This window comes from Echinococcus granulosus (assembly GCF_000524195.1).
Source record: "Echinococcus granulosus chromosome Unknown EG_S00006, whole genome shotgun sequence".
Taxonomy (NCBI): Eukaryota; Metazoa; Platyhelminthes; class Cestoda; order Cyclophyllidea; family Taeniidae; genus Echinococcus; species Echinococcus granulosus.
The window spans coordinates 1,704,321-1,720,254 of record NW_020170386.1 but is presented as its reverse complement, the minus strand read 5'-3'; the positions used below and the strand labels follow the sequence as shown (position 1 = coordinate 1,720,254).

The 15,934-nt window shown below is 41.0% G+C and overlaps 1 protein-coding gene across 1 annotated transcript in view; it reads right to left on the bottom strand. All coding sequences in view use genetic code 11, as the record gives it.

Annotated features, from left to right (window-relative positions):
- Positions 1–3,092: 3,092 nt before the first annotated feature.
- EGR_01689 (Dynein heavy chain 2, axonemal) overlaps positions 3,093–15,934 on the bottom strand; it is a gene marked incomplete at both ends in the record, with an annotated part of 61,625 nt that continues 48,783 nt past the window's right edge. The window contains 17 exons of the mRNA XM_024490938.1: positions 3,093–3,211; positions 3,725–3,779; positions 4,392–4,618; positions 5,826–6,072; positions 6,144–6,320; positions 6,934–7,029; positions 7,147–7,338; positions 8,092–8,239; positions 8,822–8,904; positions 10,192–10,356; positions 11,218–11,333; positions 11,622–11,693; positions 11,757–11,867; positions 13,189–13,278; positions 14,050–14,169; positions 14,254–14,656; positions 14,889–15,191. Of these exons, the coding sequence (XP_024354803.1) occupies positions 3,093–3,211; positions 3,725–3,779; positions 4,392–4,618; positions 5,826–6,072; positions 6,144–6,320; positions 6,934–7,029; positions 7,147–7,338; positions 8,092–8,239; positions 8,822–8,904; positions 10,192–10,356; positions 11,218–11,333; positions 11,622–11,693; positions 11,757–11,867; positions 13,189–13,278; positions 14,050–14,169; positions 14,254–14,656; positions 14,889–15,191 (2,724 nt within the window). The remainder of the gene's footprint in view (positions 3,212–3,724; positions 3,780–4,391; positions 4,619–5,825; positions 6,073–6,143; positions 6,321–6,933; positions 7,030–7,146; positions 7,339–8,091; positions 8,240–8,821; positions 8,905–10,191; positions 10,357–11,217; positions 11,334–11,621; positions 11,694–11,756; positions 11,868–13,188; positions 13,279–14,049; positions 14,170–14,253; positions 14,657–14,888; positions 15,192–15,934) is intronic.

The window sequence follows — 15,934 nt, the reverse complement described above, 5'->3', positions numbered from 1 at the left end:
TCAGTTTTGATTTCTTAACTGAAAAGGTGGAAAAGTTGTACTAACCTATTGGCATTTTCCACTCCGTGGAAAGTGGCGAAGACGATTGACTGGAAGAGTTGGGATCGCAAAGACTCAGAATTGTAAGGCTAGGTTCGAATTTCTGTAATTTCAAACGCTAACTCGTTTCCGTCCATACCCCTTCTTTTGAGCACCATTGCTCATATCCGCCGTGTCTCTACCATTATTCAAATCCTATGCGACCCCTAATTAACCATTAAAGTGAAATGAGGTGTGCTTCGTTATTATGTGAAGTGAGCAAAAAACAAAGAGGGTAAGAAGAATGAGAGGCAAGTCAAAGAACTATGGATTTGCCGCGTTTTATCGAGGTGTTTGTGAGAGAGTGAGGGCGATGGTGAGAGGAGAGTGGGATAGAGAGAGGGAGCCCATGGGAGGCGCAGCTGGTTAGAAGGTAAGGAAATTATCCTGGTTGTGAGGGTGCATGTGCGAGAGAGTTAAAAAAAGAGGGACGTAGGAATGAAGATGGAGAAGACCGATGAATGGCACTGTTGACCAAATATTTTGCTCGGGTAAAGGTGCCTCGGTTGAATGGTGTGTGCACATGGGGGGAAGGAAAATATGAGGCACAGCTTCCCCATTAACAGGGGGAATGAAACGACAGGAGAGCTTGGCTTTGTCATCCAAAGATATGAGAGAGGAAAAAAGGATGGGAAGGCGGAGGAAGCCGCGACAAGAAGTGCACCCGCAAGTTGATGGGAGAATTGGCCCAGTTGAATGGCGTATGAGCGTGAGAATTACAGTTGGGTAGAGTCGCTAAGCATTGCTGTTACCAGGGTAAGGTGGAAATGTGCAAATGAAAGTTGGGAAATTTCTCCTTGAGCAAGTCGAAACATTTTGTCAGTCTATTTTAGCTGCACGGATATGTGTGGATTCGTCTCCAAAAAGCCCGACAGGTTTGGTGGAGCTGACCCGGGTTAAGCACGATTTAGCGGTCACATTGACATTTGATGCCAATCGCTCGACGATCCTGAGTATTACGGAAAACCGCAGTCTACCGCTTCGTTTACTCATAGTCAACAGTGCACTCCCGCGTTCACGTGGATAGTCTTGATGCAGCGACGCTGCTGTGCCTCCCATCACCTCAGAAAGAATTTGGACACCAGTGAAGTGAAGAGGATGTTAAATAAATGAGAATCAGTCTTCCACCGAGGTCTTATTCACTATTTCCATCCTTGACATTTGGCTTTGCCCTCTATTCTACCCTATTCATCTCACACAACCCCGTTTTTTCATCTTCCATTCGCCACCTAGAGGGCGAGCTCCACTCTTATGGTACTTCGTCCGTTTCTTTAAATTGCTCAAATCCACCATTTTTGTGATCACACCCATTTCTCGATGTGGCAACGCGTAAACTTTCGCATGACAGTACGCATGCACGTAATCGGCAGGTTATTGAATTAAAAAATAACAATTATGCTATTCATGTAACCAATCGGTAAATAACGTAACATACTTTGGTGGAACTGCCTTTTTAAAAAAATAAGCCTAATTCTTCATTAAATACAAGGAATTCAAACATCTTGTAAGTGGAAGGCACTAGATTCCTGCAGTAAATCACGAAACGTCCACATCTCGAAATTGTAGCTAGACGGACTTTGTATTATTTGGGATCAAAAATCCCAATCAATCGTTGTACCATTGTCTAATGTCCCGATCTGATATTTGTTACTCGTTAGGACACATTTACAGAGTGGCTAGACACTTCATTCAGGCTCCCTTTTTCATGATACGTCTCCAGTTTGAAAGAAAGTTAAAGCAAACCCTATTTACTTACCGAATTACCTACTCCCATTCACTCTGCGGACGGTCTTATTAGCTCAGAATTACTTGTACAAAAAAATTAAGCCTCTATTTACGATCTATTTCGCGCCACCGACACCACGCACTATCAGAGCAACAAAAAAATAATTTAAAAGGCCATCACTTTTATCTCTGATTTGTTAGTAAATGGACTACGTAAATCCTTACTCATTGTGAATTCAGTGCATGATTTTATTGAGGTTTCTTTCACAAAGCGCATCTATTTAACAGTGTAGTGCTTTCTACTTAGATTAACCGGTGCAGATAATCTACTTCTTGTTTTGGAAATGACATTTTGAAACTGTGTAATGTGCGACCGATAGTGAATACACTGGTTGCGAATTTTGACCGGCATGCCACTATGGTTGCCAGTCTTGTGCACCACCACCAACATCTTGGGGTGCTCTTATACATATGCCCTCCTAACATTGATCGAAACCTGCACACAGGTTCAGTAGGTGGCAAATTTCCCTCTATTTTTGAGTTGATAAACAAAGTTTTTTGCAGAGCTGTTGGAAACGTGCTGCGCATGAAGTCCAAATGGATGGTTTCATATCACATCCCCCAATTTACTGGATGAGTCATCTCTGGGCGAGTCTACACAACTTACCTACAGATGCTTAAGCCACTCCCCATGACTTGATATGATTCGCCCTCCGTATCGACTCTGAGTTTCCAAACTTGCACTTTTATTCTATTGAATGACAATCTTGGAACTAATGACCCAAATAGCATACAAGCTTACAAAGGCAAAATATCTAAACCAATGCTTCCGTCTCCGTCCTTAGTGGTGTAGTACCCTTTAGCGGATCAACAAGGGCCTGTGAAATCACTAAGGAACTAGGCAAGGCGGACCGGCAGACACGAAGACCTCCAGAGTTACCGCATATTTTGTTAATGACAATAAAGCACACTGCTGACAGGTGGCTACCTGGACTTAGCATAGCCTGATTTTACGTGCAGGATAATTGAGCACAATCTATCGCCACTTTTCACCTGAATTCCGATATGAGCAACAAAGTAAAAAAGAGGGTTAGACAGATCCCGTTGTTCGCCTTGTGTTATTGACACAGTGACATACATGTCAAAAAAGCTAATGAACAAGTATTACTATAATTTATACAAATTTGAAGCACTTTCGTTAAAGTTGATTAATCCAAAAGTTAGGTGGGATTAAATATGAGTTATTTAAGTATCAAACTGACTACGATGGTCCAGCCGCCATGATCGACCTAGATATGTTGATGTAGTTGTTGTAAAGAAGCGTAGGCGTCGTACACGCTGACAAAGACGATGGAATGATCAAATTTCTCAAACAAGCCAGAGCGTATCAAGGACTTGTGAACTGTTCCTGCCAAAGAGTGCAACACATATGATGTTAATGCATTGAAACACGGTTTAGGAGCGTAACCTCCTAACAATAATAACTCTAATGAGCCGAGAAACTGATGGCACTTACAACAACCTGCTTAGCATAAAGAATTCTGAGCGTTAGTTGCATCACCAAAATAATTTCAAGATACAAAGCAAAGTTGAAAAATCAGTGGGAATTATTCAATAAAGCAAGATAAGGAATGAAACGACTAGAGAACCACAGTTATCGTCTTTTAACCTAATACGGCCTTCAACATCATTGGCTAAAGGGAAGAACATACATCGTGGTTTCTACGATTAAAATTGTAGGCCAGGGTAACTAAATCTACAATTGACTGCAAGGCACCTAATTCCATTTAGTCAATCTAAATTAGATATAACAAATGAGAAGTCTTGTTGAGGAAATAAATGGCAAAGACCGAACTCAGTGTTGAAGGGTGACACTCAAAATGAAAAGTTAATAGGCTTGAAAGTTGAGACAGGTTCTCACTTGAGGGCGACGCGAGGTAAACCTTGACCCCAACCTCATTGTAATCAGAAATTAGCTAAAAATGAAATGCGATCAGACTGCATTACCAACCAGAGCTGTATGGGTGGGCTACTGCGGTGACCAAATGCGTCAGTTTTAGCTAATGTGAGTTCCCACATATTCTTTTCAAATTGTTTCTTACACATGGTCTCGATCTGTTACCTTAGTGAGATGAATTTTACGGCTTCATGCATGTTCCCTTGACTAAACACATTGGAAGAACCAAATTTTTGACCCAGATCTGTATTGTCAATGATCACTCAATGAAGTGTCGCATAGAAGTTAAGATAGTCAGCCAAATAATTAGGCACTATTCTACTACTTTTGCCTGGTCATTCTAATTCATTTGAAGTAATCGGACAGTGCCGCAAAGTGAAAAGGTCGATTTAAAAGAATTTATGGCAAAATAAGTATACAAGTGTTTGTGTTTCCTATCAATCTACTAAGGAAGAAAGCGACATTACGGAATCGAGAAAAGATATTGGGACCAACTAGATAGCATCGAGCTTTTCGCAAAATGGGAAGATTTGACTGACTACCATCTTTTGAGAGAAAAAAACGAAAGGGAAGAATAGCATTAATTGATACGCTGCTGTCAAGACCAGAGCTAAAGGAATCGATGGCTTACCGCTTGCAGAGTGTTGGCACCGACAACATCGACAAAAGTCCAGGCGGAGCAGTCAAGAATGACATGAGTGAGAGGAACACTAGCGAGGAGATCGGAGAGTTGGTTGAGCGCCTCCTGCTTCCTGTTCATAGCCTCCGGATGTGACATGAAACGCCTGCAGTTGCCGCAGGTACACAAACACCCACATCGGCTATCTCTGCTGCACTGTCCCTCGTTCAGCTGCACTTCTGAGTAATGCAAGAAAGGAACATGCTAGTGTAATATGTTGGCTAACTCTCGGTTCTGGTGAGGAGTCACTTTTGGCTTGGCCATTGTACCACGCCGGGTGGACAGGCTTTCGGGTCATGTCAGTAGCCCAAATACGTTCTCTCTGTCGAATACGTATGCTCTCTCCAAATATTACGGCTTCTTTCGTCTTCGGGGAAGTCCCGGGATGCTACACTAACTTCGACTAATTTTTACATTAATTCAGAATCAAACCATCCTTTAAATTGCAATTTGTTGTAATTTATTAAAATGCTACATTCTTTACCTAAAGAATAAGATATTGCCTAAATTAATAGCGTAAAGGCTTGTTCTTAGTTAAAACTATGTTCTCAATAACATTGCCACAAGCTCAGGTCTTAAGATAAAAAAGGCTATCAATGGTACAGACTACTTGTTATGTGGTACAAATATATTTACTTGGCGGCGAGCTATTGCATTCTCGCATTAAAACAGAATAGACGAGAAAACGATGTAATCACGACATTCTCAATGATCGGAATTCGGAGTTCCTAATATGATCCAAAGCATAATCTTAATGGATAATGCTGCACGTCTTCATGAGAGCCCTCCCATTCGGAGCAACATGACGCGTTTTGAGCGCCAGTTGTTAATTCTCAAGTGATTAAAAAATATTTCTAACGAAGTCTTGCGGCTTCCAACCACCAATCTGCGGTCATAATCATCAGAGTTTACTGTGTATAACAAAAAGACAATTTTAACAAGAATTACGAATTAGAATATCAAAACTAGCAATACGGTTTAAAGGCCAATAAAGTCAGGAATAAATACTGCTTTCTTTCACTTTGCACCCTGCAAATTCGACACCACATGTTTGGAACCTTCATGCCAAATACGTGTGCTCCGACCCAGCGGTTAGCGTGAACACACAGCTCATGCAATAAGGTCATGGAATGAGCTTGGTAAATAACAAAGCAAAGGCACCACGTCCACGCAAGCAATGATGGGTATATGCTTTCGCTATAATTAAATTTATAACGTTTGACTAACATTGTGTTTGAGTAAACGATGCTGAAAGTTACGAGCACTGGCCCTGAAAGCCAGATAGCAAGGCTGTAACTCCACATGCGAAAGGCAATGTAACATAATTAAGCTTAGCCAGATGCTCCCACTGCAAAAGGCAGCTCTAGTAGTTTAATAAGAAGCTACCTTCCAAAGGCAGAGAGGAGAGCTGAATGTCCTCCTGGTCAAATGCAACGGAATCATACTCGGAGGCTTTCGAGCTCAATACCGCGTCAGCCTCCTTCACTGCAGTGTCGAGCCTCTTTTTACAAAATGCAACGGGGCGGGGATCGAAGCCAGTGGCGTCGATGACTGAGGAGAAGAAAAACTCCGCTCCCGCATAGAAGAGACCACCTTCGTATCGAATTACCTTTACCCTAGGGTCTTCAGCACACTGTTTAAACAGAACTAGTCGGTAAAAGTGCAGAAAAGATCATATAGCGTTGCGCAGCTAAATGAACCCACAGCGGCATATACGTTAGTAGGCTTAAAAAACTCGGTGCTATCGAATCTGCCAATAGCGAAGGCCTTTGAAAATTGTGAGCGAACGAAGACAACGAGGGCGGAAAAGGTGACACCGATGATCAGGCCATAAAGTACATCCAAGAACACCGTGGCCGTAAATGTCACCACCCAGGAGGCCTATAAAACAAAAATCGGTTGAAGTGATAATTAATTAATTAAAATCCTCCCGCAGATTATCAAAATAGGAGCTGTTGAAGTTAAAGAAGCCGTCGTGCATAACCTTTTTAGTCTGGGCAATAGGCATAGGTGAGTATCTCACCGAATGGGATGACGGCCTATTCTGCAAAAGATTTGTCTACTAAAAACATCCGCTTGATAGCTTAAACGAGTTTTTTATTTTACCAAGGCAGTAAAACGTTAAAATAACACATTGCAAGCTCAGGATGTCTTTCGCGGCTACTTTGGACGACCCTGCGTCTCCTAAATTGTGGCCACTAGGTACCTTTACAGTTATACAAGGGTAATAAACAAAGAAACTGCTTATCAGTTCAAGTGAGCAATGCACCAGATCGTGGTTTGGAACATTATTGCAAGATTCGTGAGAATTCCGCTCAGCACTGATAATAATTCCAGCTGTAAAACAACAATATAGTGTCATTCCCCGCTCAATCGGCGGTCATTTTCTCGCGAGTTGAAACATAACAAGAATATAAATCGTTAAGAGACGTGAATAAACATTGTGTTAATCTGGGGAAAGTGATATAATAGTCCAAAAAGGGGTTTGACTTACGAAGTCCCAGATGGAATAGCGCCACAGAATTGGGAGCTCCAGCAACTGAGCAACCATACCTCGCAGAGCCACGAGGATAATAGCAGAGAGACAGCACTATTTTGAAATGAAAAAGTGATTGCTCATTACCGATATTTACTGGGGGGATTGCAAAGGTATGACATGAATTGGGAAAAAGAAGAGAGGATTGAGGGCGCTGAGCATCCGACTCACGTTTGGGACATCATAGAAGAGAGGTCCAGCAAAGAGAACCACCAAGAGAACGAAAATTGAAGCGATAAGTCCCACAATTTGACTCTTTCCGCCCATTGTGGTAACCAGCGCAGTCCTCGAGATCGACGCACCCACCGGGTAAGTAGTGAAGAAGGAACCCGATATGTTGGTGATTCCGTAGGCCATCAACTCCTGCGTAAGGTGTTAATTGACGGTTGATTACACACATATTGTGCGGTCCATCAGTCAATCTGAGCATGCCGTTCACGCTTTCAGTCTTTAGCCGCAACATTCGTTGAACCACATCAAAGGTGAGTCAAACATCTATCCTGTACTCAAAAATTCAAACCAGTTTAAGAACTAACGCTGTTCTTTGCCAACAAAGCTTGGATTTTTAATGAGCCACTCCTAGCTAAATAGCTGAACCCGAGTTCGGAAAATAATCAGATTGGAATTTGAGTGTCACACCAACACCAACAGCCAGTCTTCAGGCTCCCACTTTGGATGTGTACTTTTATATACCAACTACTGGTGGAGGTGATAAGAGTGCTACCTTAATAAAAGCTGCTTTGGTACATTGTGAAATGATGTCGCGTCAATGACATGGTGACAATAATTCTATTACTTGTCTTTCAACCTCTCAATCAACTTATTTAGTGGACTAATCTCAAGGCGAGTTTTAAACACTACTGAAACTAATGCAACTAGTTGCAAAATATATGCGCGACTAAAGTTAGCTTGTGCATCAAAATTCATGTTGTTAGTCCAGCAAACAATTGAACTGATCGAGGGGGTTCGATTAACTATTGAATCCTTGTTAGCTATTGTCAATTCCCCACTTTTAAGAAGCATGCTCATCTTATTCGAAAGGTCGATTTAAATCCATAACGTTTTTCATTCAAGTAAGCTAAACAAAGAGCAACAATGGAATCGAAACGAGCCTACCTGATTGGGATCCACCTCATAGCCCTCCTTATGAGCATAGAAGGAGGCTAGAGAGTATGAGAGGGAAAAGCCGATGAGAGCTATTACAAACGCATCGCCGATAACTCCACCAGCTAGTGAAAGACGCGGTACAGTGGGTTCTGGAAACCTGCAAATAAACAGAATCTGACCATAACCACTACCATTGTAGTCCTTCATTAAATGAGAAGCCCTAGCAAATCATTTAATTTTGCTATGAACGCACACAGTCGTCGTCTAATAAAAACAACCAGCAAATTTTGTCGAACACTCTAATATATTGTGAAGCCATAACCACAGTAAGCGTGGGTTAGATGAATCGGTTATCGGTAATGGTAGAGAATAAGGCTAGAGGACAGGTTCGAATAGTAAAACGCCATTTCTGCCTACACAGGGTCACACGATACAGCCGGACTTAGTTTTAGCAGCTACATAAATTACAAATGTATGTACATCTTCTAAAGTAGCAGAAATGGGAGGTGTAACGTTTATTAATATGAAGGTGAAACTGTTGCTTCCGTATATGGTGACTTTAAAAGCCCAAAAATGACCAAATAATAGTCCATTACGGTACGCAACGATGCAGTCTAAGGAAATAGTGCAAGAGCTTTTAGCACAATAATTTGGGCCATTGTAGTAGCATTATTCTATTACCAAATGACCAAATTTACCAGAACGATATTTGTAAATATGATGAAAATATCTCATTTACCCGGTCGGTACGGTGCCCACAACACGAACATCGTACATTTTGCTCAACTGAAGATAGTGCGAGGTAATCCCACCAAGAATAATCTATAAAGTAAATCGCACTTAAAAACACTAAAAGGAAACGGTAAATAGGAATACGGCTAATAGATATGAGTGAATTCATCCTGCTGCTATCAGTAGAGTAAACCATCCGCGGTCAGGCTACAAACCCCCGGATGGGAGCACGCTTGCCATCGCTAGGCTCTGCCGTCACAACCATCCGCGGCATAATTTTAAAAAAGTTGGTAAGGCATTAGAAGAGCTTGATCGGATATTCGTGAGTAAGCGAGACATTCATGAAGAAACTGTACTTATCAAGCAACTTTTGAAGGCAGGGAAATTGGTATTCCCTTATGACTTCATGGTTGGGTACCATTTAGAGAGCATGAAATATTAAACGACAGTTGCAACAACTCATGTAATCATCAAACGAATGGAAATACAGTGCGGAAGCTTATTGTTTAGAGCAAAAAAGTGCCTTATGTTTGTCACTAGCTATCAAAATGACTTCTTGTCTATACAACTTTCAATGTCAATACGAAGTCTCATTAAGCTAAATTTGTGATACTTGAGGGATCAAATGGACGTCGGCTTCGCTAAATGTAAAATACTTGCATTTGGTTGATAACAAGATTAACACCTATAAACCGCATTGAATTCGCTTTCGCCTAATTAGTGCGAAATACCACTAATGTTTCATGCGAATGCGAAACCCCACTTTGGAGTGCGTGCGCAAAGCCACTGCCACTGGCAGGTGCACTGACACCACCGATTCATGACACATTCTAGTAAACAGCTCTCCAGTAAAAAAGTACAAAACCTGCAACCATAGCACGAATGAAAAGAAGCATTTAAACGTACGACCAGGAGCTCGACGGGCACCGGAACCCTGATGCGCTTTCTCAGTGGCGGGTTTATAAAAAGTTGGAATATGTATAGTACAGCCATGCAGGAAATGGAAAGGCCAAAGGTAACCCAATTTGCATTAGGCAAACTAGCGCAAATACTGTAGAAATTCTAAAATGCAATACGAATCGAATAAAATTCAGTTGGTCAGATCCGGTGTAAAGAGAAACTCCAAATACGAATATTAGTGTCTTAGTGGAAAATATTTAGGCACCGTTATGAACACGAAACCCAGTAGTTAACTTGTAATCAAAATGAACGCAAGAGTATGTCCATCGGTTGAAGCGGTACTTCATTAACCACTACATTTTATTCAAGGTCACTTGAAAGCTCCAATTTCCTAAAATCTCAAATTCAAATTCAGTATCGGACAAAATTAGACAGATTTAAAAAAGGAACTACCTTATTGTTTGTTCAGTGACATACCAAAGGGGCATTGAAAATCCCGGTGTGCTTCTTCAGGCGAAGACCAAATATCACGAAGAGTTGGGATATTCCCACATATACCGAGGAGCCAACGGTGAAACCAGCGAGCATTGGGCGCGACAACAGGCGCGTCAGAAAGCCAAGGCGCAAAATTCCCATTATGAGCTGAAATCAACATTTCATCCAGTTCACCCATTGAATAAATGCTGAAAAGCTTTCACGATCCGCTGGAATATCCATAAAATGTACTGTGGGGTTCTGAAAGTCTGTTAGGCTTTCAATATGTTGTGCATGAACACGAACGAAATTGGAGATAGGACATGAAGAGAGCATCGCAACACATGACCACCGAGTACCACTGTGGTATTCAACTGAGACTTACCTGAATCAAACCAACGAGCTTCTGACAACATTTAAATTGTCAGCTCCAAAAAGATGACGTCACATTTTGTAATAATAGTTAATAATAAACGCTCAAAAGTGGGAATCTAGCGTTAGTAAACGTAAGGGAAGTGGAATATCTCAGGATCAAAATAAGAATTGTGTGCATACAAGCCTGAAACAAAGGCGACTTCAACCCTGGAATTCCTAAAAATGTCTTAAATTGTACCCTTCGACCGGATAAAAATATGTTGTGTACGAGTTCCATCAGCATTGAAAGAAAAATAAAGCGAAATCTGACGCCTTGTAAAACTCGCATGATAAAATGAAATGTATCTTTGTACGCCAATTTATGCACAGTTATTCATTATTCACAGTAAAGAAAAAGTTGTCACCACTCAATGCAATCAGAACCTTCTTGTAACTTTTAGGTGAGTTGTAAGTTACAATTGTTTAAGGCATTAGTTACATTCAAGACGTTTACGCCATGCAGAAAAGTTATAACAAAAGCGACTAGTCTAAGCTATACAAAAATGAAAATCAGAAACTGATTTCTTTGAAGTACTCCAATAGGGGAGAAAAGCGGACAATGCACTAAAAGTATTCGAGATTCTTGTAAAAAGGATAGCACAACAACATTCTAACCTGCATGATTCCTACGATCATGGCCAATGCGGAAGCCATAAAAACGCGATTGACAACATTATCTCCATCACCCTTGGATAACAAGCTCCCTTCTGATGATCCACTCGTTTCGTTCGCTACAGAAAAATATAGCATACTAAATTATTTCATGCAACATAAATGCCAATGGGGATGGTTTTAAAGCACCTACGAATACAAAAAAAATGATTTTAACATTCAATTAGAAGAGAGGAGCAGCACAAAAATACAGCAACCGTAAGTTGGGCCACAAATTTAACATAACAAGAAACACCACAACATTGTGCAGGCAACCTTCGTTAGGAAAGGCAACTTAAATCTGAAGTGGGCTGGAAAATATTTTTATCAGTTTATCCATTTGCACGAACAATGAAATCGTATCTTACGCGGAAGTAAAGACTGAGGTACTTTGCGGTCAAGGCAGCTACCTACAAGAAGACTGAGGATCGCAAGAGTACCTAAACACATAAATATGATATTAAACGGAGAATTCATTGGAACTGAAGCTGCACATTACATACCCAAAGAGAGATGCCTTGAAGTGCCCAAGAAAAAGTAGAAAAATGATGCACACATTGAACAGTAGAGTCCGTACACAGGAGGCAGTGTAGCTAACATCGCATAAGCCATCCCTACAAAGTAACGATTGGATTGAGCAGTTTTCACAAAATTAGCAGAGATCAAATAATGGCAGAATAGTTTAGAACTCTTTACAATGGGAGAGTAGGTGTATTGTAGAAAAACGTCAAAGCGAGTACGTCAATGGCACTGCGGGCTTGATAATAACCAAAATCTTCTCAATTTTGGCGGACTTAACGTAGTCAAAATGTTTATGTGCTGAAATTACCTGATTATTTAAAACAGCACATATTTTCCTTCCCGACTTACCTCAATTCGAACCCTGATATAGAGAATGGTTAGCGTTTTACATTAGAAAATGCAGAGCTCGATCAAATAATAATTTTAAATTGCAAACTGGAACCAAAAATACAACTTAGAGTACTATGGCCAGAAATATGTAGATTTCCACTTTCAGCAACCTACCCCAACATGATGCGACATTTTACGTGGCGAAATCAAGGACTGGAAATTTCCATGCAGTTAGTTTTGTAGACTAGCAAATTTCACAGAATGTTAAATCAACAAGGTTGCAAAAGTACAGTACCTTGAGGAACATGCATTACTCCGATAGTGAATCCGGTAATAAGGTCGTTTGCTAACCAATTCTTCACATCGTAGAAGCGCAAAATTTCAACACAAGCAAAGAATTTGTAGAAACATCGCAACAATAGTTTGCAGAAACCCTCGTCCGTAGTTGTTCCACAGTATGAAAAGCGAGCTCTCCGATGAACTCTTCTTAAAATTACAGCAGATTTCTGACTAAATGTAGTCGGTTTTCCTCTGTCATGCTTTAGATACAAGTTATCGAACTCGAGTTGGGAGTAGAGCGTCCGTGAGCAACTTTGAATGCAATTGCTCTCCGATGAATCGGATTTTTGAGCCATCGATATTTACACCTTACACCAAGTAAGAATAATAGAACGAGGTCTGAAAAGTTTGTGATCAGGCAAAAGTCCAAAATGTGCCAGTAATTTTTAAGGAATAAGACATATTTTCTCTAACTGATGCAAAATTATATCATTTAAACGGCAAAAATGATTCCTTAAGTACAGAAAAAGCGCAAATTAGGTATACTATTGAAAGGAAATCACAATTATAAATACATGAACTTTTATTGGCCATAAAAATAGGGCACTAACGAACAGAGGTTCACATTTACAAGCTCAGGGGAGTAAAGTGCGGTCCGAGACAGGACCTGGCAGAATCCAAATGAAGCAGATCCCAAGGACAACCTGGGATAGGAGCTAGTAATTAGTTAAAATAAACAAAATAGAACTGGTATGAGCCTTTCGAGAAATTAAAATTGGTCACTAAATACATCTCTTCACAAACCTTGCAAAACAGCTTTACGGGAGATGCTCTTTGGCGTAAGTGTTTCACCTGCGTCTTCCATCCTGCTTTTAAGACCACGTTGTGGTATTTCTTAGAGGACATTAAAACGCTACCCGCCATCTATTGTTCATTACAACGATATTACGATTCAAGAGTGGACTCAGGTTGCTGCGATATACCAGGGCTGCTTTCTACAAGGGCAACAAATGACCCAAATATCCCGACATCCTCAAATAATTTTTTCGAAATTTTTCGTGTAGCATTTATTTATGCTAATCGAAAACCCCCACTTTAACGACTGCGATGCTATGTAACGAGTTCACCGTTTCTCTCTTCCACCTCTACTTTCATACCCGCAGACCGAGCTGATTGGTCGGAAGAGGATATCTTCGTTTGATAAATGCCGAAAATATGTGTAGAGAATCGCGGTTATATAGGGTCTGGGGCCGTTTACTTCTCAAATGTCAGTGGCATCGGTTCAGTAACCAGGATGGCGTGTGCCGACCCCCCCCCCCACCCGATAGGTATGTGAAAAAACCACATATCATAGTTAGTTATCGGTACTTCTCTAGAGGCTTTTCCGTTTTGACATGTTAAAACCACCTTGTATCAATGATCTTTAATTAAAAAATGGATAAACAAACTCAATTCCCTGCCTGCCTTCCTCTAATAAAATAACCTGGTTCAAGTAAACGCCCTAATTTCTTTGCAAAGCAAATACAAACTACGAAATTGGTAAAGAATTCTTAAAACAGCTTAATTATAAACCACATGGTAACCACGTAATAGGCAAATGAACAGATTTAGCTAGGTAACTGTTGCCGAATCAGTTATCAAGGCTCATCAGCAAGGCGGTCCCACGTTTAATCCAGTGCTCGGGGGGAAAATCACCGGTTTTCAATTCAACGCCAATCATAAAGGATGGTTTTTCCGGTGGGCCTGCTCGGTTCTGATAGTAGTAGCATGGGCAAATGTAGGTAGCTGAAATGCAGGAGATTTACAGCAGTAGAGGCATAAACCAAATATCTTGGCTATTCAAAAGAATTTTAGTGGAAAACGACTCACATTTGGCAGCCTTTTTCTTATTTTCTATGGCTTTGAAGTGAATAACAGGCATGACACAGACCAGCATCATGGGAGCTGCCTCCACGAGGCACTGGTTCTTCATGTCCCAACCAGCGCCTTCCAGGAAAAGACCACAAACATACACACCCTCTTTTGGACTCGATGGGATATTTTGCTCGGGAATAGTAAGCACATTGAAGTCCCAGCTGAGTGTGTCGATTCCAACACCGTGTGTCCGAGCCGCCGTCTGCATGACCGCGGTCAAGAAGCCAGTGGGGAAGGTGAACGCACCTATCCAAAATGTTTTCGGCGCCTTGGCTGTCTGTGACCACTGCAAAAACACTTTAATTCTCTCAGCAAGATCCCGCACCCAAGAGCTCAGAGGTCGCAGAGAATTATAAGCCTGAAAATAACATATAATCAGAGTGAAGGTGTGTAAAACAAGCATTTCAGTTTATTACAGTAGAGGTGTAATTTTCATGGAAGTGAGCGACCATTATCCATTTTGCTAAATCAACCCTGAAAATAAAGACTAGATCAACCGACTTCCAAGCGACATTAAACGTCTTCACCTAATTAGTATTAAAGCGACTTTTCATAAATAATTTAGCATGCTATGCAAAGGAGAAGCTTACGTATTGCCACTGAAGGGGCACACGATTCTCAAAGATGGCTGCAACGATTTCTTCTAGTTCTGAGGACATGACTACAAGGCCCTGGATACCCCGTTCGAGGTCAATGATTTGGTTGCGTATTAAATCAAGAAGGTCGTTGTATCTCTGAATTTCTTGGAGCAGCACAACTTTTAGCGGAGATCGATCGTTGCTGAAAATTTTTACTGTACCGTCGTAGTCTAAATTATCCGGAATCTGCTCCTTCATTTTCTGAATAAGTTTCAACACCCTCGACTCCTTTGATTCTTCACCAGCCGACGAGATCTAGAAAAAAATGCAATCATGTGGTGACCTAATTATGGAGCCTGTTTAATGCAAAGTTCCTTTCCTGGCAATTAATGTTTATGGACTCGGAAAATCTCTTGGAACTACGATCGACTAATGACGAAAAGATACCATGTGTGATATCATTAAATGAGACAAAGAAAACTATTGATGACTTGTGATGACCATCACACTGTCACATTTACTGTTCAGAAGCACGCAAGCGGGTCAATGGGACGGATAGGGTATAATCACGCGTTTAAACCAATGGTTTTCTACACTCCTCCACAAGTCCTGCTTATCATAGTTGTACACCTGCACGCACACACATCTGCATCGGTATCCCTAGACAACACACGGAGTACATACGCTCCGAATTGACGGTTCCTCTGCAGGGAGTTGTCTCTTGCCTAGTCCAGGTAGTAGGGTCATCACGCTTCCTAATCTATCCATTAGAGACTTGAGTCCTATCGTGCCTTTCCATGCCCTATTAGCAGGTTGAAACATTTCTCCTCTTATATCCAAACATTCTTAGCATCTTTCTGATCCTACTTTTCGTGGTTCAGTGTACTGAGCTTGACACTTGGTTGGATATTATTTTCCTTACTCTAGGGTAGATCTCCACTTAGTTGATGCTTAGCAAAATTTCAAAGATGGATTAAACAACTTGATAAATGGGGAATTTGTTCCCGATTTTCAATACTAATCACTTATTTTGGGTACAGCAACCAAGCTTTTACTCA